Raw genomic sequence first — 23,796 nt, 5'->3', positions numbered from 1 at the left:
TAAAGGCACTTTTCCCCCTCAAGTGTCTTTGAACTCACTTTAGTTACTCTGCCACTTTTGACTGAAAGAGCTCTAAGATGCCCGGCCACCATATCTGGCAGGTCTCCACTCGGGGGTCTCCAGTAGGAAGAGGGGGAGGGGAGGATTAGTTGGGGTTATGTCCTTTTCAATCTCCTGAACCAAATCCTTTATGCCTTTGTGAAAATGAAAGTGTTAGTTGCTCAATCATGTTCAACTCTTTGTAACCCCATGGACTATAGCCTGCCAGGCTCCTCTGTCCCTGGGATCCTCCAGGCAAGAATACTGGAGTGGGTTGCCACGCTCTTCTCTAGGGGATCTGTTGCAGGAAGTGGGCTCTTGTCTAACACCCAGAAATGAATTGTCCGAGGAGACACAGGTGCTGACAAAGCAAGAGATTTTATTGGGAAGGGGAATGTTTTAAAATTTGTATGTGGTGTCATATAAAGGATATGTATTCTGCAGTAAACATTTTTCTTTCATTTGGTATTATAAGATTTGCCTACATTAATAGGTCTAGATCTGGCTCATTAATTTTCATAGCTGTAAACTATACCACAACTTATTTATCCATTTTTTGTGCCATGGACACTTAAGCTGCCTTTACGTTTTTGCTCCTACCATATTTTATCAGTGTTTTTTTTTCCATTTTGAAATATTTGAGTTATGGGATACTTATTAAAAATGATAATATGTAATACTGGATGGTATTTTCCTTTAGTGAAAGATGTGTCTTAGATTCAATGAAGAATGGTATAAACAATCCTACTGTGAGCTTTCTTGTACATGTTGTGTTTCTTTAATGTATATACCCCAAGAGTAAAAACTGCTGGCTTAAATTGGCTAGATATTGCCAGATTGTTCTCTAAAGTAATTTTTACTAATATCTCTTCCACTGCTATGTAAGAAAACTCCTACTGGGGGAATACCAAGGGAGTATCATCTAACTTTTTACTTTTGCCAATCCAGCATGTATGAAATTGTCTCTTATTCTGTGTTCTTAAAAATTTATGTATTTATGATTGTGCTGGTTCTTTATTGCTGAGCATGGGCTTTCTCTAGTTGTGGCAAGTGGGGGCTACTCTCTAGTTGTGGGACACAGGCTTCTTGCTGTGGTGGCTTCTCTTGTTGTGGAGCACAGGCTCTAGGGCCTGCAGGCTTCAGTAGTTGTGGCATATGGGCTCAGTAGTTGTGGCACACAGGCTTAGTTGCCTCACGGCATGTGGGATCTTCCCAGACCAGGGATCAAATCTGTGTGCCCTGCATTGGCAGGTAGATTCTTTACTGGACCACCAAGGAAGCCCCTCTCATTGTAGTTTTAATGTGCATTTCCCTGGTTATTAGTAGTTTTGGGTATCTTTTGAAGGCTGTTCTCTAATCCATATACTTGAGACTCTTCATCAACTCTCCAGCTTCAAGCCTCTGGAACCTGCTTTACCATAGTCAAATCCAACCGCCCTCAATACTTATCAATGTATAGCAGTAGTTACCAAAAAAGCTATAAAACTACTTATGCCCAAGTAATTTCCATGCTTGGGAACTTATCCTGAAGGAAAAAAGGCTACATGCTTAAAAACATTAATTGCATCTAAATTTTTATGCTAAAGAATTGAAAATCACCCAAATGCTCAATACTAGTAGTGCATATGTGCATGCAAAGTCACTTCAGTCATGTCTAACTCTCTGCAACCCTATGGACTGTAGCCCACATGCCTCCTATGTCCAGGCAAGCATACGGGAGTGGGTTGCCGTGCCCTCCTCCAGGGGGTCTTCCTGACCCAGGGATGGAAACTGAGTCTCCTGTGGCTCCTACACTGCAGGCAGATTCTTCATTGCTGAGCCACCAGAAAACACCAATACTAGTAGATATAACATTAAATTATGGCATATTCCTATGACTGAATTCTATGCAGGCATTAAAAGGAGAGCTATAAAGAGAATGTATCAGTATAAAAATATATATGGATTATGTATATTTGAATTTAGGGTAAAATAAAAAAGGCTTATAATGAAAAGATATATGCAAAAATTATACATTTTCCTATTAAGACCATAACCACAAGGGAAAGCAAGATCATATTCACAATAGCAATGAAAAATAAAACAAATAAACCTAGGGAAAATACACAAGAAATTGAAAATGATGTCATTACAAATTAATAGGGAAAAGTGGGTTACTTAATATTATTGGAAAAGTAACCATTTTATGAAAAAATAACCATTTTGCCACCTGGAGAAAAAATAAGCTGGTTCCATACCTAACTCTTTATATTAAAATAAATTGCAGATGCTAATATAATCTAGCCAGTTATTGTTTTTTCATTATTAGTGAAGAAGTAAAATACAAGATGCAATGAAGGAAAACAAGTGGATAATTCTGACTATATACATATTAAATTTCTCCAGGTCAAAACAACCACAGATAATAATAAAAGACAAATTTGTAATAATATTTGCCAAACTTAGGAAGGGCTAAATTCCTGATAAAACAAAACTCTTTCAAATAGATACTAAAGTATAAACAAGTCAGTAGAAAAATTGACAAAAGCTACAAAGAGGTAATTCATGGTAGGACTGTTTATGTTAGTGGTTCCCCAATTTTGCTGAACATTGGAAACACCTGGAGATCCTTCAACAAATATTGATGCCTGGCTCTCAGATATTCTGATGTAATTCATATGGTATGTGACTTGGGCACTGGTATTTTTAGAAGTGCCTCTGATAATTTGAGCATTCAACAAAGTTTGGAAATCACTGGAATATGCAATAAGCCTATAAAGGATTACCACTAATAATAAGAATATAAATTAAGCAATGAAATGCCATTTTTCATCTATCAGATTGGCAAGGATGAAAAGCTGGTAAGACTCAGTGTTGGGCAGGGTGGGGGGAAGAGTCAACAAGGTTTTGTTGTGAAGAGGTACACTGGCACAAACTTTTTGGAGGGTAATTTGGTAATACCTGTGAACATGTAAAACTTGCAGGATCTTTAGCCAGGGATTGTGTTTTTAGAAATTTATTGCACATAAACTCTTGCACGAATACCCAAAGATGTTCGATTTCACATTGTTCCTGTAACTGCTTTTTGTTGTTGTTGCTCCTTGTTTGTTTGGCTTAACGAGGGTTACGCCTTAGTGTTACCAAAAGAGGAGGGGTCAAGCTGCTTGCTGCTCAAAAGCCAATAGGCCAGGTTGGTGGAAAGTTTGCTTTATTTCAGATGCTGGCAACTGGGAGTGGAGGGAGGACATCTGTCCAAAGGCCAACTCACCCTCCTCCCCCCCCCCCCCCCCCCCAACACACACACTGGCAACCAGTGTGTTGTATAAAAGCAAGAGCTTTTATAGACAGAAAGAAGGGGCTATATGCAGAAACAGCAGTCAGTTCTGACAGTCATCTTCAAACCGGTCATCGGTGCTCTGACCAGCATCATCTTGGTTGTTGCAGATACACTTAATCTTCAGTTCTAGGGTCCATTTGTTCCCATTTCTTTGAAGCCAGTTCTTAGAATTGTGGCAACTTATGTTGTGAGTGCAGGCTGGCCATCATGTAGTTAGCTTCTTCACCCTGGTGTTTTAGTATCTTAAAAGACAGATCACAGGATGTGGCTCAGAACATTCTATCTATCTATCTATCTAGCATTATCTAGAAAGAACTAAAGGTCCTTGACTACACTTAATGACTACATTATTATTATTTGGTCTCCTTTGACTGCTTTCCTTTGTTTCTGAATTTCTCATTTCTCTGATTAAATGTATTCTTTGACCAAAGTTTTTCACAGACAAATGGCAGGCAGAGGACATGGTGGGGGCAGAGAGGCAAGGACCATAGGGTCCTGCTCCGTATCATCAGGAATCACTGATGGACTGGGGTAGAAATCATCCCCTCTCCCTCATATATCATGGCATTTGGCTCTTGGATATTGCTGACTGGTGCTAGATAGCACTCTCCATAGATTTATGTAAAAGTAGAGAAGCCTCTTGGGGGAGGAAAAAGAGGTTGGGGCCCTGACCTCTTCCCAATGGGGATTCAAGTTATCGAAATGTATACAGTGATGGGTCCCCAATAGCTCCCAGAGACAGTATGGTGGTTGTACTCTGTATTGTGAAATATTTATGATGAACTGAAGGATTCTTTGAAGTCAGATGGCAAGGAAGGACAATGGGAGAGAGGCAAGGCACCAGAAGGATGAGGGAACATTGGACCAGTATCTTGGGCTCGGTATGAGAAATTAGCTTATTGGAAACTAAGGCACAGGGATAATGCTGAAACTCCTTTGTACTTATTCATCTTGCTACCATGAGTCTATTTGCAGGGAACTGGCTCCCTGTGTGGACCGAGCCTCATCACACCAAATGATACTTGATAACCAAGGAATTTTGCTAGGGGAACTCTCCTCATTGATCCTGACAGGGCAGGTGCATCCCTTAACCTGGGCACAGCAGCAGAGATGCTTTTGTAGAGAAGTCTAGTGCCAACAGATGAATGATGGGGGAAATGCTTTATGGACAAAGACAATAGTCTGGGAGTTCTTGGGACTAATTGGAGGGAAATCTTGAGAATATACTGAATTCTCTGCCAACTTGGCAAGGAGGAAAGTGGAACCACTGTAATTTGTATATTAATAACATGTTTTCTGGGCAATATTCATGGCACCAAAAATTGGAAATGGGCTTCCCTGGTGGTGCAGTGGATGAGAGTCCATCTGCCAATGCAAGGGACATGGGTTCAATCTTTGGTCCAGGGAATGGACCACATGCTGTGTGGGAACCAAGCCCATGTGCCACAACTACTGAGCCTGTGCTCTAGAGTCCGGGAGCTGCAACTGCTGAAGCCCATGCACCTAGAGCCCCTGCTCCATAACAAGAGAAGCCCCTGCTTGCCACAACTAGAGAAAGCCCATGCAGCAATGAAGACCCAGCACAGCCAAAAATAAATAAATAAATCCTTTCTTTAGAAAAAAATTGGGATTTGAGACAGAGGAGAACAAGATGGTGGAGGAGTAGGTGGAGGTGGAGTACATCTCTCTCCATGGATACATTAGGAATACACCTTCAGACACAGAAGTGCATGCAGAACACCAGTTGAGGGTGGACAGGAGGACCTGACCAAGGGAAAAGAATATACAGAATCATGCAAAACTTGGTAGGATGAAGGAACTAGGGGGAAAAGCAGGAATGGTAGTAGGACTGGACGTACTCTCAGCGGGTGGGGGAACTGAAGCAGGGGTCCGATCCCCACAGCAGGGCAATGTCTGAGTCAGAGGAGAAACATTTAAGGCTGAGAGTGAAACAACTGATCCATGGCAGCCTAGGTGGAATGAGAATCAGACAGTCCTTACCACAGCCCTACATATGCCGGGCAGGAACGTGGGTCTCCTGGAAGGTGCAGCAACTGGGAGCTGGAGTTTAGGGATTGTGGAGCAATCCCAGTGTGAGGGCTACTGTTGACTGTGGAGAGACAGATGGAGGGTATGTGAGGGAGGATATCCTGGTGGGAAATGCCTGTGGAGAAAAGCCAGGCAGCTATGGAAGCAAGGTGATACTGCTGAGTCATGCATAGGGGGTGGAGCCATCACCATAACCTCTCTCTCCCCACATGAACAATAGAGAGGCTGGCCCATCAAATGCCTGAGTCACTGAACTACACAGTAGGACCCCAGCCAGGGGGGCCCCTTTATGTGCCTGACGCTGGGAACAGCAGAGAAGGACCCCAGACAAGGCATCCCTCTAAGTGCCTGAACGGGTGAACCTACAGAGAAAGACTGGCCAAAGAGGCCTTCTGATTACCAGCTACAAGAGGCTTGAAAGAAAGACTCTGAGAGGGCCATAACTCCTGCCACGGAGGCAGTCTGTGTCCCTGAACACTTGGTGCCACCAGGGTCCCTGCAAGCCAAGCAGCTGCACCACCTCCATGCTCAACTCTCACTGGGGCAGAGCTGCCACAGGCCAAAAAAAAAAAAAAAAAAAAAGAAGAAGAAGAAGAAGAAGTCTCGTGTTTATGCGCGCAGGATCGCTTCGGTCCTGTCTGACTCTTTGCAATCCTGTAGACTGTGGCCTGTGGGCTTCTCTGTTAAAGAGGGGGTTCTCCAGGCAAAAATACTGGAGCGTATCGGCCAATATTTGTTGCCATACCCTTCTAGAATATTTCCTGCTGCCCTAGCTGCAAACCCCTGAGTACCTGGTGCTGCCTGAACCCCTGTGACCCAAGCAGCTGTACCACCTCCACACCTGGCCCTCACAGGGGCAAACCCAAGCCCTCCAGGCCAGCCTCAGGAGCTAAGCTCCAGCGGATGACCCACATGTCGAGGTGGAAATAAAACCACAATTGAAACCCAGGGGCAGTGTGGCTAAGGAAGAAGACCCAAAACCTTCCCACCAGCTCTACAAGCTGCAGATTAATTCCACACAATCAACTAGGCAGACTCTGTGTCTATGGAATATATAAAAGGCCATTGAGAGTTCCCACAAAAGAAAACGCACCAGCTATGATAGCTGTGGACATTGGAGGCAAGAACACAGGAGTAGGACCAGATTAGAATCAGCAGTCCCACAGCAGGTCCAAATATCAGTACAGTGTTGGAGGGCATCTTAGGGAGGTGAGGTGGACTGTGATTCCCAGCAAGGGAAAGGACTCCGACAGCAGACTCAAGAAAAACATTTGTTATTCTTATTTTTTGACTTGTTCTGTAGATTCTTTTGGATTTTTCTTTTTTTCCCTTTTCCCTCCCTCTGTTGTAGTTGCTGATTTTATTGGCACTAAGAAATCCAGTTAAGCTTTTGAGCTTTTTTGTTTTCTTTTTCCTCAGTCACATTTTTTATTGTTGTCATAAACCTTTGACTCTACATTGGACTTTTGCAGTTCTGTGGAGTTTTCCTCTTTTTATTTCTTTTCTCTTTTTTTAATTTTAATTTTTAAAACCTATTATTTCTTCTACATTTATTCATTTGTTTGCTTTTCCTACTGTTCTTTCCCCTTGCAGTTAATCTTTAACATATACAAATCTTTATCTACCTCTATTTAACTTTGCATATCTATTCTTTCTTTCTTTTCTTTCTCCTTTCTTCTCAACATATTTTTAGTTTTATTCTCATTGATTTATTCCCCAATTGGCAACTTGCTTTAGCTTTTTTTTTCAGTTTGTGCTTTAATTAGTTTTGTTCTGGTAGATTTAGTTTTTGGTTTCCTTTTTTCACTGGGTCAATCTATTGTACTTAATTTTTGTTGGACTGTTTTGATTTTGCTCATGGGTGTATATATATATATATATATATATGTGTATATTCAGTCACACTTTCCATTGTTATAAACCTCTGCCTCTACATTGGGCTCTTGTAGTTCTGTGGAGTTTTCCTTTTTTCCCCCTTTTTTCTTTCTTCTTCCTTTTTTCCTCTTTCTTCTTTTTTTATAATTAAAAAAATTTTTTAAACCTATTATATTTTTTCTACATTTATTCCTTTGTTTGCCTTTCCTACTGTTCTTTTCCCCTTGCAGTTAATCTTTAATGTATACAAATCTTCTTCATCTAACTCTATTTAACTTTGCATATCTATTCTTTCTTTTCTTTCTCTCCTTTCCTCTGAACATATTTGTTAGTTTTGTTTTCATTGCATAGTTTTGTTTCCGCACTTGGCACCTTGCTTTAGTTTTGTTTTCCAGTTTGTGCTTAAGTTAGTTTCATTCTTAACTGGTAAATATAATTTTTTATTTCCTTTGTTTGCCAGATCAGTCTACTGTACTTTATCTTTGTTGGACTGTTCATTTTCCTCATGGGTGTATATATATATATATGTGTGTATATTTCATTATTTTAATTATTATTTGCCTGATTTTGTAACTGCCATTTGTCTGGGATTCATCTTTGGTTTCTCATTTTTGGACATTTGTTTTATTCTCCCTTAATGCCATAACAAACCACCTGTGGAATCTTCATTCCTAACCAGAGATCAAACCCTGAGCCTTTGGAGTGGGAGCACTGACTCCAAGACCCTAGACTATGAGAGAACTAACCCTGGGGAGTATCAAATAGTGAGAACTCACACGAAGGAAACCACTTGAATACAAGACCTCGCATCACCCAACCACCAGTAGCACCCTGGTGCAGGACACCTCATCTAAACAACAAACAAAACAAAAATACAAACCCAATCATCAGCAGACAGGATTACCACCTCACTCAGCCTTGCCTATCAGAGGAAAAAACAAACAAACAAAAACTCAGCACAAATCTCACCCTATATGAAGCTCACACAAGCCACTGGACCAACCTTAGGAGGACAGAAACCAAAAGGAAGAAAGAATTCAAACTTCTTCAAGGAAAGAATTCAACTTTCCTTGAAGCCTGGAAAAAGGAGACCTCAAACACAATAACTTAAAAAAGAAAGAAAGAAAAGGCAGAGAAACACTGCACAAATGAAGGAACAAACTAGAAACACAGAAGTCCAAATGAATGAAGAGGAAACAGGAAACTCCCTGAAAAATAACGACAGTAAAGATGACCAAAAACCTTGAAAACAAAATGGAGAAAATGCAAGAATCAGTTAACAAAGACCTAGAAGAATTAAAGATTAAGCATACAAAGACAAACAACACAATTACTGAAATTAAAAATACTCTAGAAGGAATCAATAGCAGAATATCTGAAGCAGAAGAATGAATCAGTGAGCTGGAAGATAAAACGGTGGAAATAACTTCTGAAGAGCAGAATAAAGTGAAAAGAATGAAAAGAGCTGAGGACAGTCTCAGAGACCTCTAGGACCATATCAAACATACCAACGTTCGAATTATAGGGGTCCCAGAAGAGGAAGAGAAAAAGAAAGGATGTGAGAAAAATTTTCAAGAGATTATAGTTGAAAATTTCCCCAACATGTCAAAGGAAGTAGCCAATCAAGTTCAAGAGGCACAAAGAGTCCCATAAAGGATAAACCCAAGGAGAAACATGCCGAGACACATACTTATCAAACTAACAAAGACTAAACACAAAGAAAGAATATTAAAAGCAGCAAGAGAGAAGTAACAAGTAACATACAAGGGAAACCCCAAACACTTAACAGCTGATCTTTCAGCAGAAACTCTGCAGGCCAGAAGGGAATGGCAGGATATATTTAAAGTACTGAAAGGGAAAAATCTACAACCAAGATTACTGTACCCAGCAAGGATCTCATTCAAAATTGATGGAGAAATAAAAAGCTTTTCAGACAAGCAAAAGTTAAGAGAATTCAATACCACCAAACCAGCTTTACAACAAATGATAAACAGACTTATATAGTCAAGAAATACAACAGATGAAAAAAGACCTACAAAATCAACCCCAAACAATTATAAAATGGCAATAGGAACATATATATCAATAAATTAAATGTAAATGGATTAAATGCTCTAACCATAAGACAAAGACTGGCTGAATGGATACAAAAACAAGACCCATATATATGTTGTCTACAAGAAACCCACTTTAGACCTAAAGACACATATAGACTGAAAGAGATAGGATGGAAAAATACATTCCATGCAAATGGCAAGCAAAAGAAAGCTGGAGTAGCAATCCTCATATAGACAAAATAGACCTTAAAATAAAGAGGATTACGAGATAAGGAAGGACACTACATAGTGATAAAGGGATCAAGCCAAGAGGAAGACATAACAATTGTAAATATCTATGCACCCAACATAGAAGCACCTCAATACATAAGACAGACACTAACAGACATAAAAGGAGAAACTGACAGTAATGCAATAATAGTAGGAGACACCCCACTCACACCAATGAACATATCATCAAAACATAAAATTAATAAGGAAACACAAGCCTTAAATGATACATTAGATGAGATGGATCTCATTGATATCTTCAGAACATTCCATCCAAATGAAGAAGAATATACCTTCTTCTCAAGTGCACATGGAACATTCTCCAGGATAGACCACATCTTGGGTCACAAATAAAACCTCAATAAATTTAAGAAAATTGAAACTGTATCAAGCATCTTCTCCAACCACAATGCTATGAGACTAGATATTAATTACAAGAAAAAAACTGTAAGAAACTCAAACACATGGAGATTAAACAACACATGTCTAAATAACAAACGGGTTACTGAAGAAATCAAAAGGGAAATAAAAAAATTTCTAGAAACAAATGACAATGAAAACACAACAACTCAAAACCTATGGGATGCAACAAAAGCAGTTCTAAGAGGGAAGTTTATAGTAATACAGTCCTACCTCAAGAAACAAGAAAAACATCAACTAGACAACCTAATTTTATACCTAAAGCAACTGGAAAAAAAAAAAAAAGAAAACCCCAAAATTAGTAGAAGGAAAGAAATCAGAAAGATCCAACAGAAATAAATGAAAAAGAAATGAAAGAAACAATAGTGAAGATTAATAAAACTAAAAGCTGTCTCTTTGAGAAGATAAACAAAATTGACAAACCCTTAGTCCCTGACTCATCAATAAAAAAGAGAGAATAATCAAACCCACAAAATTAGAAATGAAAAAGGAGAAGTTACAACAGACAGTGCAGAGATACAAAGGATTATAAGAGACCATTATAAATAGCTATATGACAATAAAAGAGATAACCTGAAAGAAATGGACAGATACTTAGAAAAGTTCAATCTTCCAAGACTGAACCAGGATGAAACAGAAATTATGAACAACTCAATTACAAGCACTGAAGTTGAAGCTGTGATCAAAAATTTCCCAAAAAACAAAAGCCCAGGGCCAGATGGCTTCCCAGGAGAATTCTATCAAACATTTAGAGAAGAGCTAATGCTTATTCTTCTGAAACTCGTTCAAAAAATTGCAGAGGAAGGAACACTTCCAAACTCATTCTACGAGGCCACCATCACCCTGATACCGAAACCAGACAAAGACAAAAAAAAGAAAACTACAGGCCAATATCACTGATGAACATAGATGCAAAAATTCTCAACAAAATTTTAGCAAACAGAATTCAGCAACACATGAAAAAGCTCAGTTCAGTCACTCAGTCATGTCCGACTCTTTGCAACCCCGTGAACCACAGCACGCCAGGCCTCCCTGTCCATCACCAACTCCCAGAGATCACCCAAACCCATGTCCACTGAGTCAGTGATGCCATCTAACCATCTCATCCTCTGTTGTCCCCTTCTCCTCCTTCCCTCAATCTTTCCCAGCATCAGGGTCTTTTCCAATGAGTCAGCTCTTAGCATCAGGTGGCCAAAGGACTGGAGTTTCAGCTTCAACATCAGTCCTTCCAATGAACACTCAGCATTGATCTCCTTTAGGATGGACTGGTTGGATCTCCTTGCAGTCCAAGGGACTCTCAAGAGTCTCCTCCAATACCATAGTTCAAAAGCATCAATTCTTTGGTGCTCAGCTTTCTTCATAGTCCAACTCTCACATCCACACATGACCACTGGAAAAACCATAGCCTTGACTAGCTGGACCTTTGTTGGCAAAGTAATGTCTCTGCTTTTTCAGACCATGATCAAGTTGGGTTTATTCCAGGGATGCAAGGATTCTTCCATATATGGAAATCAATCAATGTGATACACCATATTAACAAATTGAAAGATAAAAACCATATGGTCATCTCAATAGATGCAGAAAAAGCCTTTGACAAAATTCAGCACCTATTTATGATTAAAACTCTTCAAAAAATTAGCATAGAAGGAACCTACCTCAACATAGTAAAGGCCATATATGATAAGCCTACAGCAAACATTATTGTCAATGGTGAAAAACTGAAAGCATTCCCCCTAATATCAGGAACAAGACAAGGGTGTCCACTTTCACCACTATTTTTCAACATAGTTCTGGAAGTCTTAGCTACAGCAGAGAAGAAAAAGAAATAAAAGGAATCCAGAATGGAAAAGAAGAAGTAAAGCTCTCACTGTTTGCAGATGACATATACTGTATGTAGAAAACCCTAAAGATATTATCAGAAAATTACTAGAGCTAATCAGTGAATTTAGCAAAGTTGCAGGATACAAAATCAACACACAGAAATCACTTGCATTTCTATATACTAACAATGAAAAATCAGAAAGAGAAATTAAGGAATCAATCCCATTCACCATTGCAATAAAAAGAATTAAATATCTAGGAATAAACTTACCTAAGGAGACAAAAGAACTGCACACAGAAAATTGTAAGACACTAATGAAAGAAATCAAAGATGACATAAACAGATGGAGAGATATTCCATGTTCCTGGGTAGGAAGAATAAATGTTGTGAAAATGACTATACTACCAAATACAATCTACAGATTTAATGCAATCCCTATCAAATTACCAATGGCATTTTTCACAAAACTAGAACAAAAAATTTCACAATTCATATGGAAACACAAAACACCCCAAATAGCCAAAGCAGTCTAGAGAAAGAAGAATTGAGATGGAGGAATTAACCTTCCTGACTTCAGGTTATACTACAAAGCTGCAGTCATCAAGACAGTACGGTACTGGCACAAAAACAGAAATATATAGACCAATGGAACAAGATAGAAAGCCCAGAAATAAACCCATGCACCTGTGGGTACCTTATTTTTGACAAAGGAGGCAAGAATATACAATGGGGCAAAGAGAGCCTCTTCAATAAATGGTTCTGGGAAAACTGGTCAGCTACAAGTAAAAGAATGAAATTAGAACACTTCCTAACACCATACACAAAAATAAACTCAAAATGGATTGAAAGCCTAAATGTAAGACCAGAAACTATAAAACTCTTAGAGGAAAACCTAGGCAGAACACTCGATGACATAAATCAAAGCAAGATACTTTACGACTCACCTCCTAGAGTAACAGAAATAAAAACAAAAGTAAACAAGTGGGACCCAATTAAACTTAAAAGCTTTTGCACAGCAAAGAAAACTATAAGCAAGGTGAAAAGACAAACCTCAGAATGGGAGAAAATAATAGCAAATGAAACAACTGACAAAAGATTAATTTCTAAAATATACAAGCAGCTCACACAACTCAATGCCAGAGAAACAAACAAACCAATCAAAAAGTGGGAAAAAGACCTAAACAGACATTTCTCCAAAGAAGACATACAGGTGGCTAACAAACAACATGAAAAGATGCTCAACATCGCTCATCATTAGAAAAATGCAAATCAAAATTACAGTGAGATATCACTTCACACTGGTCAGAACGGCCCTCATCAAAAAGTCTACAAACAATAAATGCTGGAAAGGGTGTGGAGAAAAGGGAACACTCTTGCACTGTTGGTGGGAATGTAAATTGAGGCAGCCACTATGGAAGACGGTATGGAGATTCCTTAAAAAACTAAGAATAAAACCACCATATGACCCAGCAAGCCTAGTCATATACCCTAAGGAAACCAAAATTGAAGGAGATATACGTATCCCATTGTTCATTTCAGCACCACTTACAATAGCTAGAACATGGAAGCAACCTAGATGTCCACTGACAGACGAATGGATAAAGAAGTTATGGTATATATACACAATGGACTATTACTCAGCCATAAAAAGGAACACATTTGAGTCAGTTCTAATGAGGTGGATGAACCTAGAACCTGTTATACAGAGTGAAGTGAGTCAGAAAGAGAAAGATAAATACTGTATTCTAACACATATATACAGAATCTAGAAAAATGGTACTGAAGAATTTACTTACAAGAGCAACAGTGGAGAGACAGACATAGAGAATAGACTTGTGGACATGGGGAGAGGGGAGGAGAGGGTGAGATGTATGGAAAGAGTAACATGGAAACTTACATTTCCATATGTAAAATAGACAGACAACGGGAATTTGCCATATGGCTCAGGAAACTCAAACAGGGTCTCTGTATCAACCTAGAGGGGTGGGATGGGGAGGGAGATGGGAGGTAGCTTCAAAAGGGAGGGGATTTATATATGCCTATGGCTGATTCATGTTGAGGTTTGACAGAAAACAGCAAAATTCTGTAAAGCAATTATCCTTCAATAAAAAATTAATTAATTAAAAAAATTGGAAACAACCTAGATGATATGTTGGTATATTATAGCCATTTAAAAAAATCTTTTTTTAATGGCAGAGGAAAATAATTACTAATTGCTGTTAGGTAGAAAGGACACAGTTTTAAATATGAGCTCAATTTTACATGTACAAATATATGTCTATATAAATAAAACTGATTTCTGTGTATATTTTTGTCTAGAAAGAAGACTGAAAGGAAATACAGTAAGGGTTTGAGAGCTTATCTCGATGATGATATTGGTTGGGAATGTTTATTTTCTTGAGTAAACTTTTCAAATTTTCTCATGTCTATACTGAACATTATATTACATGTTCTTTTTAGTTGGAACTTTTAAAAGAGCAGATTTAAAAAGAGCAAATCTGTTTAATAAATGGATTATTATTATTATATGTTAAATAGATAGAATATGATAAATAAAGAGGGAAATAAAACTAACATTTCTTTTGTGCCTCCATGTGCCAGGCCATCATGCCAGATATAGTTGTTTACTACATCAATTCTGTAAAAAGTACATGGGCATATTCTCTCTTGCCCATGTTCTGAGGGGAGCAGAAAGCCTTGAGTGAGTACAGGGTCAGGCAGCCCACCCAGGAGAGAAAATCTTTCTTAGGTGCTGGGAGGCCCTTTCCTCCTCCCACAAGCAGCTGGTCCAGTGCTCACCATTTGGATCCTCCTCTTTGCCCAACTGAAACATCCACATGGGGGGCCTGGAAGGGGGCAAAGTAATAGCTCACCTAGCGTGTGACTGAAGACGATTGTGGAGGCCAGGACACCAGGGCCTTGAAACTGCTGAACGTGGAAGCTGGCTTTGGGAACAAGAAGAGCTATCAAGCACAGTGAAAGATTAGACCCATGTTGTGTCACACCTGTTAGTAGCAATGGGGCCTTTGTGGGTGGATAGTCTTGACTTCAGTTAAGAAAGAACTTGGTCATTTGATGGGTAATAAGCTTCTATTGGGGTTTCTCAGGTATGTTAGCAGTAAAGAGCCCACTTGCCAATGGGGGAGACATAAGAGACAAGGGTTCAATCTCTGAGTTGAGAAGATCCCCTGGAGGAGGGCATGGAAACCAACTCCAGTATTCTTGCCTGGAGAATCCCATGGACAGAGGAGCCTGGTGAGCTACAGTCCATAGAGTCCCTAACAGTTGGACATGACTGAAGTGACTTGGCATGCACACACGCAAGCTTCTATTGCTGGAGTTACGCAGCAGTTCCTGCCTGGCAGGTTCCTCTTCTGGGCAGAAGGTTGCTCTAGAATCCAGATGATCTGTTTCAGCTTCAAGATTCTGTTACTCTCCATCTGGTCATGCCCCTGATCCCGAGGATTAGCAAACTGAGTTTGCTAATACCGACAGCTGCTTGAAGCACCTGTGGGTTAGGCTTTCTGCAGGCCTCTGTTGCTTAACATGTAAGTGACACCATTGGTAGGAAATCCACTGGGCAGGGAGGAGAGGACAGGGCGGGGTTAACCTGGCCTGACGGAGATATTTGGGAAAGTGGGCTTTTGGGCCCCTGGAATGCATCCACTCTGCCTTCTTAGATTCAGCCTGGGACCTTACAGGGCAACTTTGACAGATACATGGAATGTTTTGTTCCACTTGGCTCTCATCTGCATGCTGACACAACTCACAAAGGGCAGGCGATTAGGGAGCACCTGCTGCATACAGACGATCAAACAACCTCCCACACCAAACCAAAGAGGCCATCGACACAGTGTTTACAAACAACAAAATGTCACAGGCCAGTTGAGACAACACCCATATAGAAAAATATAGAGAAAGAAATAAGAGCTTTGGAGTCAAAGAGGTCTGCATTCCTATCTTGGCTGAGGCACTGACTAGCTAGGCAGCATTAAGCAATTGCTCTCTTACTTTATCTCTCTGAGACTTATTTTCCTAATATGCAAAATTGGGTTACTGGCATCTATTTCACAAGATTAGTATAAAGATTAAAGAAAAATATATATAAAAGAATATATATAACAGCAAATGTGGGCTTTGCTGGCGGCTCAGAGGGTAAAGAATCTGTGTGTACGAATGGATAAGAAAGCTGAGGTACATATACACAATGGAATATTACTCATCTATTAAAAAGAACACATTTGAATCAGTTCTAATGAGGTGTTTGAAACTGGAGCCTATTATACAGAGTGAAGTAAGTCAGAAAGAAAAACACCAATACAGTTTATTAACACATATATATGGAATTTAGAAAGATGGTAACGACGACCCTATACGTGAGATAGCAAAAGAGACACAGATATAAAGAACAGACTTTTGGACCCTCTGGGAGAAGGCGAGGGTGGGATGGTTTGAGAGAATAGCACTGAAACATGTATATTACTATATGTGAAACAGATGACCAGTCCAAGTTCGACACATGAAACAGGGCACTCAAAGCCGGTGCACTGGGACAAGCCAGAGGGATGAAATGGGGAGGGAAAGCCCAAATGGGGTTTGGGATGGGGGACACATGTACACCTGTGGCTGAGTCATGTCTATATATGGCAAAAACCACCACAATATTGTAAAATAATTAGGCTCCAATTAAAACAAATCAATAAATTTATAAAAAAGAATCTGTCTGCAATGCAGGAGACCTGAGTTCGATCCCTGGCTTGGGAAGATCTCCTGGAGATGGGAATAGCTACCTACTCCAGTATTCTTGCCTGGAGAATTCCATGGACAGAGGAGGCTGGAGGGCTACAGTCCACGTGGTCACAGAGTCGGACATGACTGAAGTGACTGAGCATATAAATAAATACATATGTATATATGTAACTGGCACACAGAAGCTGGCATATAATAAACCTTAAGAAATTGCAGCTATTGCTGTTTTTATTATTTTTGCTATAGAACAAATAAATTGAGAAGAACCAAGTGGCCGGCAAAGAACCTAAAGGCTAGTATGGGCTGGAGAAGTGAGGGAAAGCTTTGTTCATTGATGACAATGATCTTTGAGCACCTACTAAGTGCCAGGCACAAGGTTATGGTTCTGGGTGTCAAACAAGATGCGGCGCCTTCACTTTTGGAGGTAGGAATGAGCTTGCCTCACACCATGTAGGCGACACAGCATAGGGTGAGTCCTTCCAGGAGGCAAGTGGGGGCCCCAGTCCACAGGGTGTGTGGCAGGAGTCAAGAAGGAGCTGGGGGTGGGGTCCGATTTCACCAGGTCTCTGGAGCCAGGCAGAGGTATCAGCCTTGATGCCAGAGATAATGGGAAACTTAATGGGCCCTGGAGCCCACAGCCAGACACTCATCACTCAGCGTTCCAGGTCTGCACCAGTGGCTTCAAAGACACTAACAAGCAGTCACAAAGTTTATGCTTCCTTATGTTTACTGACAATCTACTCTGATAAAAGTATGGGATGTTTATAGACAAAGTCTCTTGGCTTCCTTGGTTTCTTCCAACCTCATTGGCTATTCTGTCTCAGTCACCTTGACGCCTCTTCTGTCTCCACCAGGCAGCTAGTAAGTGAGGAGCAGAAGGCACAATCTTCTGCCTCTTCCCTTTTGTCTCCTCCCATTTTTGGGAGACTCATCCAGCTTCATGGCTTGAAAATCTGTCTATATTCTGCTTCATGTAGTCAACCCAATTACCTCCCTGACCTATCGCCCTAATTCCAGACATGACATCTCTGCTTGGATAAATGTATATAAAACATCTCAAATATAAAATGTCCAATACAGGGGATTTTCCTGGTGGTCCAGTGGTTGAGAATCTGCCTTCCAATGCAGGAGATGGGATTTGATTCCTGGTCAGGGAATTAAAATTCCAATATGACACAGGGTAACTTAGCCCGTGTGTCCCAGCTAGAGAAAGCTCGCATGCCACACCATGAAGAGACTTTGTGCCACAACAAAGACCAAGTGCAGCTGAAAAATTTAAAAAATAATAAAACTGCCAGCACAGAAACCCCCGGTCTCCTCCATCACAACACATTTGGGTTTGGGAAACCCTACCCTGGGGCTCACGGTACTTCCCTATTAAGGCAAAAACCTAGGAAGCATCTTTGAGTTCACATTCCAGATCTGATCTATCAGCAAGTCCTGGAAGTTCTACCTCCAGAAAAATCCAAAATCTGTCCACTTGTATTTAAGCTATGGCTGTTTCCTCCTGGACTACAGCAAGAACCTCCTCATTTGTCTCCCTGTTTCCTCTCACGCAGTCCATTCCCCAGACCAGCCACAGTGATTGGTGTAAAACATAAACAAAGTCTGTCCTCAGATTAGAACCTTCTAGTGGCTCCCTCTGATGCTTCAGAACCACCCTAGCACTGCCACCTGCAGCACTGGGCCAGCCTAAGTCTCTGACTCTTTCCTCTCTTCACCTGCTCTTTGCTCTCCAGACACACTGGTCTTCTCTCTGTTTCTAGAACAGACCAACCTTTACTCACCTGCCGGCCTTTGCACTTAGAATTTGCTCTCTGTGTAACGTTTTTCCTCATTGTTCTTGGTTCAAATGTCACCATCTACCTCACATCCCCTCCCTGTTGACAGTCACACTCTAGCATGTTTTGTTCCAAAATCTTTGACATAGAAAGAGTCATGTATTTATCTATTGTAGGTCTCCCTCATTAGACTGTAGGTTTCGAGAGAACTGGATCCTGTCTGACCTGCTCTGTGCTTAGTCTCCACTGCTAGAACAACACTGGGTGAACAGTGGGAACTTGGTAAATATTTGTTCAATGAATGAATCCATGCTTCAGATGTGGTTCCTGGTCTTCTTGAGATGGAAGATGTGTAGCAAGCCACAGGAGGGGTTGCCTAAGAATACAGTGCAGGGAATGGTAACCCTGAAAACAAATCTGATAAACTAATTTTCACTTAAGTATTGCTGGATGACAATATGCTATCCAGTAATGCCAGCCTCTAAGGGGTTCTAGAAAGACAAAAGCATCATCTACAGGGTGGACCTGGAAGGAAACCATTCAAGGACCAAAATGGAGAGCAGATGAGGAACTATTTGAAGATTGATGGGTTCTTGTGGTTCCCTCAAAAATCTCCATCTTGAGGATTCCTCTGTCACCAAATGTACACACATTCTCCCCAATCATACACACCACCCCCCCACTACATTCCCCTCCATAACATTATTCCTCCTCTTCAAAGCTGACTCTGATTCTTCTTGTCTTGTTCCAATATTTCATACGGGTCTTAGGGAAGAACCAACTGACAAGTTTCTGAGAAATCCAATGGAAATTTGCAAAAAATAAAGCACCTCTTTCTTCTAACATTTCATCTTAAATCTTAACTACTATAGTACAGACACACAATGGAATATTATTCTGCCACTAAGGTGACAATTATAAAGTTTAAGCACCAACCAAGAAAACATTCTTGGCTATGATTTTAGGTTAAGACCAAAACAAACAAACAAACTGGGCTTAGATCTGGTATAAGTTATTATAAGCACAACTATATCAACATTATCTAAGGAGAAAAAAACTGAAAGGGAATAGCTATTATATTGAGTTAATGGGATTTACAGTGGGTTTTTCCTTTAGGTTTCCAGACATTTTTTGAAATTACTTTTATATACATAAAATGAAGATATTAAGATTAAGCACAGTGGTTAAGTCCCCCACCAGGGACTTCCCTGGCGGTTCAGTGGTTGGAAGTTAGCCAGCCAACATGGAGGAAACAGGTTTGATTCCTCGTTCAGGAAGATTCCACATGCCGCACGGCAACTGAGCTTGTGAGCCACAGCTACTGAGCCTGCATGCTGCAACTACTGAAGCCCCTGCACCTAGAACCTGTGCTCCGCAACGAGAAAAGCCACCTCAATGTGAAAGCCATGCACCGTAAGGAAGAGTAGCCCCCGCTCACAGCAACTAGAGAAAGCTTGCACACAGCAGTGAAGACCCAGTGCAGCCAAAAATAAAGATAAACTTTTACAAGTCTAGAGAAAAAAAAAAAATAAGATTAAACACAGCATCTCTGTGTGGTTGCCTCTGTCTCAGACCTGCGTCACTTCTGCTCTTCCCCCAAACAGCTGAAACAAGACAAGGGACACAGCCTCATTCCTGAATCATGTCCGGAGAGGGGATGATGTGTGGAAGGGGAGAGGTCATCGTAAAGTCACAACAACTACAACAGCGGTCAACGTGGTTCCAGCTTCGTGTGCTCCAGAGACTCCGCTATCTACTCCTGACTGGATTTTTCCCTAGAGGTGAAAAAACTTGGAGGTGAAGGAGCTGGTCTGAGGTTCCAGGGCTGGGAGCTGGCAGAGAAAGTTAGAGAAGCTGGTCTGATCTCACAGGCCCTGCTCTCAACCACTCTAACGAGGACGGTGCTCTTCCACATACTGAGCACTTGTGTTTCAAGGGCTCTTGCAGCCTTTGGGGGGTCACCTCTGAGTCAGGAGGCTCCTGATGCCAGGGCAGGGGGCAGTCAGGGGCCAGAGGTCAGTCCCCTGACCTCTCAGCGGGGCTGCAGCTGGGGCCTTTTCCCCTGCAGCACACTAGGAGCAGGCCTGGCCTACTGGACCATAGGGACTCCTGGAAGGAGGCAGGGCAGGAAAGGAAGGTGAGGAAAGCCTGCCCCTTGGGGGGCAGGGCATAGCAGGAAGAGCAGGAAGGGGTGGGGCAGACAGGGGGAGCAGATCAGACACTCCTCACCTGTGACTCTGAGAAGCGTCACTGGCAGGACCCTGGCACTTCCTTGGAGCAGTCAGCTTGGTCAAGGGGATGGTCTTGGGGGACTGATCATCCACCCAGCTGCCCTCAGGTATCTTGGGGGTAGACACTGGGTTGGCAGTTGCAGCTATGAAGTAGGACCTACCAGGGCCAGGCAAGGTGACCCCATGGTGGAGGCCCAGATGGACTCACCGAGTCAGGGTCCAGACAGACAGTGTGGTGGAAACAGAGGGGTCCGCAGGAGGTGAAGGGGCTGTGGCCCAGTGCTTCTTGTGAGCAAGGCCCACACAGGGAAGTAAGGCTGCCCCTCAGCCAAGCTTCCCCTGGCACTGCTGCTGAGACCAGAGCAGCCAGAGGGGCATAAGAGCACTGCCCCCTCCCTGTTGTTGGGAGCCTGCAGGAAGCCCAGAGGAGAAGCTGGGGAGGCAGGTCTAGATCGTGGGTCATTACCCAAAGCCACTGTTTGGTTTTTGCAGTCCACTCAGTTTACCAGGTGGGACTGACTGAGTCATGATTTTCTCTTCACTGGCCCACAGGTGGGATCTGTAAGGAAGGTCAAATCAGTCCCAGACCCCCAGAGGTGCGTGTGGTTACAGCTATGACCCTGCCCTGCCACCAGGCCAGATGGCACAGGGTTAGAATCTATAATGTGCCAGGAGGTCTACCAGACCCTTCACCTACAGGATCTCAAACCCTCTTCTCAGTATTATATCAATAGAAACACCCTCCATGTCCGCTCTCCCATCCACTAGCTGTGTGACTTTAACCCTTCTGTGAGGGGTTGGATACCATCACAAATTCAATGGACATGAACTTGGGTGAACTCTGGGAGATGGTGAGGGACAGGGAGGCCTGGCATGCTGCAGATCATGGGGTCACAAAGAGTCGGACACAACTTAGCGACTGAACACCACCACCACCAACTCCTCTGAGCTTCAGTTTCTTCATCAATACTATTAATAATCCCTCCCAAGCACGCAGACTGAACGCAATATAAGGACAGCACTGTCAGGGTAGCAGCTCTTAGGGACTTCCCTCATAGCTCAATTGGTAAATAATCTGTCTGCAATGCAGGAGACCTCAGTTTGATTCCTGGGTCAGGAAGATCCGCTGGAGAAGGGATAGGCTACCCACTCCAGTATTCTTGGGCTTCCCTGGTGGCTCAGCTGGTAAAGAATCCGCCTGCAATGCGGGAGACCTGCGTTCGATCCCTGGGTTGCAAAGATCCCCTGGAGAAAGGAAAGACTACCCACTCCAGTATTCTAGCCTGGAAAATTCCGTGGACTGTATAGTCCATGGGGTCACAAAGAGCTGGACACAGCTGAGCGACCTTCACTTTCACTTTTGGGGCACAGAAACAGGGCCCAGGTAAGGACAGGTAGGTGACGGGGTAGGGCGGAAGGGACTCACCCCAGAAAGCAAAATGAATAAAAACCCAACCTCTTAACTCTGCAGCGATGCAGATGATCTTATTCAGAGTCAGGACAGCAGGGGTAAAATTTAAGGGGCGAGAGACCCTCTCCCCAAGAATACAGACATACCTGAGAGCCATCAGGGGCCACGGGAAGTAGAGATGTGAGATGGGGAGTTTCCAGGACCTGTATCTGCTCTGACTCACAGACACTCCTTCCTGCCATGCTGCCTTCTTCATCCCACTGTAGGCTCTGAGGGACAAACACATCCGTTCCCAAGCCAGGATGGCCTTCCGAGGTTTGGAGAGTCATTCCAGCCACGTCCACCTCTCTGGGGCTCAGAATAGGCTGAGTGGAGCTGGAGCTAGTCCTTAATGGCGAGGCAAATAGTGAATATCCTTGGGAAATTTCAAGGGAGTTTTGCAAAAAAGCAAAAGCAATGTCATCAGATTTCTCCTGAAGATATATGAGCCTGATGAATAATTAAGGAGGTGAAGGCAGTCAGGGCTTAGCTAAAAGAGTCCCACGTTTCACACTTCACACAGTCTGATGGAGAGAACGTTTTTGTGCTGCATAGAAAGTCTACAGGAAGCTACAATTACACTCACCTGGAGCAGCTCTCCTTAGGGGAGGCCTGCATTGCAGAGCTGGAATCCAGGCTTGGAGATGGCGCCTCACTGCTCGGGGATATTTTTAGAAGTGTGACACTCAATATGTCCGTGGGGAGGAGAGAGGGAGCCAGGGTGGGTGGAGGTGCTGAGGGTCAGGTAGACTCCCTGGATCTTAGCTGACATCCCCATCTCTCTCTTTTGAGCCCTGAAAATAAATCCCTAACCTGGTGTTCAGCACTGAGGGAGAGCCACAGGCCAGAAGGGAGTTTAATCATTTACTCTGTCTCAGTCTCAGTCCTTTCTTTGGTGTGGCAGATGCTGTGTCTGGCAGCTTCAAGACAGTGTGACATAGCTCCATGGTAAAAACAAACCCTCTTCATATTTGTTCATAAGCATTTTAAAATAGACATTCAAAACGTGCATCCTTCTGTTTCTCGGCTCTGAGTGATCCAGCATCCTCTCTAGTTGGAGATACCCCATGATCCCTTTGTCCCCCTTTTGAGACTCTTTTCTGAGGCTGTGGTTTTCCAGTGGGGACTCTGCCTCTGGCCTCAACAGAAACCAAGGAGCAGCCAGACTTCCAGTCTGACTGACCAGAGTCATGTATTTGGGACAGAGGTGGAGGGGGGAATACGTGTATAAAGTTTTAATCGAAAGTGGGGGTCCAGCTGCTAGCCACTCAAAAGCCAGTAAAGAGGCTGGATTGGCAGAAAGGAAAGCTTGCTTTATTTTGGATGCCAGCAACCCAGGGTGGGAGGAGGGTGGACACCTGTCCAGAACCCGTCTCTCTCCCCATCCATGATAATCAGTGGGCAAGAGCTTTTACAGACAGATGGAGGAGGCTTCGTGTAGAAACAGCAGTCAGCTCTGACAGTCATCTTGAAATTGGTCATCTGACCATTGTCATCTTGATTGTTTTAAGGAGAGTTCATCTTCAGTTCCAGGATCGGTTTGTTCCCATTTCTTGAGCCCAGATCTCAGAACTGTGGCAGCTTCTGTCATGGCTACAGTCCGGTCATCGTGTAGTTAATTTCTTACATCTGGTGGTGGCTTCAGTATAAGACAGCTCATGGGACATGGCTCAGAATATTATCTATAGCCCTTGAGAAGGAACTAAAGGTCCTTGACTATGATGCTCAGTTGTGTCC

At 42.3% G+C, this 23,796-nt stretch overlaps 1 protein-coding gene across 1 annotated transcript in view; it reads right to left on the bottom strand.

Moving 5' to 3' along the window:
* Positions 1–22,651, bottom strand: part of PLA2G4E (phospholipase A2 group IVE) — a 78,069-nt gene extending 55,418 nt beyond the window's left edge. Inside the window, exons 1-2 of the mRNA XM_043920963.1 lie at positions 22,646–22,651; positions 22,167–22,435 (exon numbers count right to left, since the gene is read on the bottom strand). Coding sequence (XP_043776898.1) covers positions 22,167–22,349 — 183 coding nt within the window. The 5' untranslated portion in view covers positions 22,350–22,435; positions 22,646–22,651. The remainder of the gene's footprint in view (positions 1–22,166; positions 22,436–22,645) is intronic.
* Between the last annotated feature and the right edge of the window lie 1,145 nt (positions 22,652–23,796).

The sequence above is a fragment of the Cervus elaphus genome, chromosome 12 (genome assembly GCF_910594005.1).
Source record: "Cervus elaphus chromosome 12, mCerEla1.1, whole genome shotgun sequence".
Lineage (NCBI taxonomy): Eukaryota > Metazoa > Chordata > Mammalia > Artiodactyla > Cervidae > Cervus > Cervus elaphus.
The sequence above is the reverse complement of the archived record's forward strand: the minus strand, read 5'-3'. Positions and strand labels throughout refer to the sequence as shown.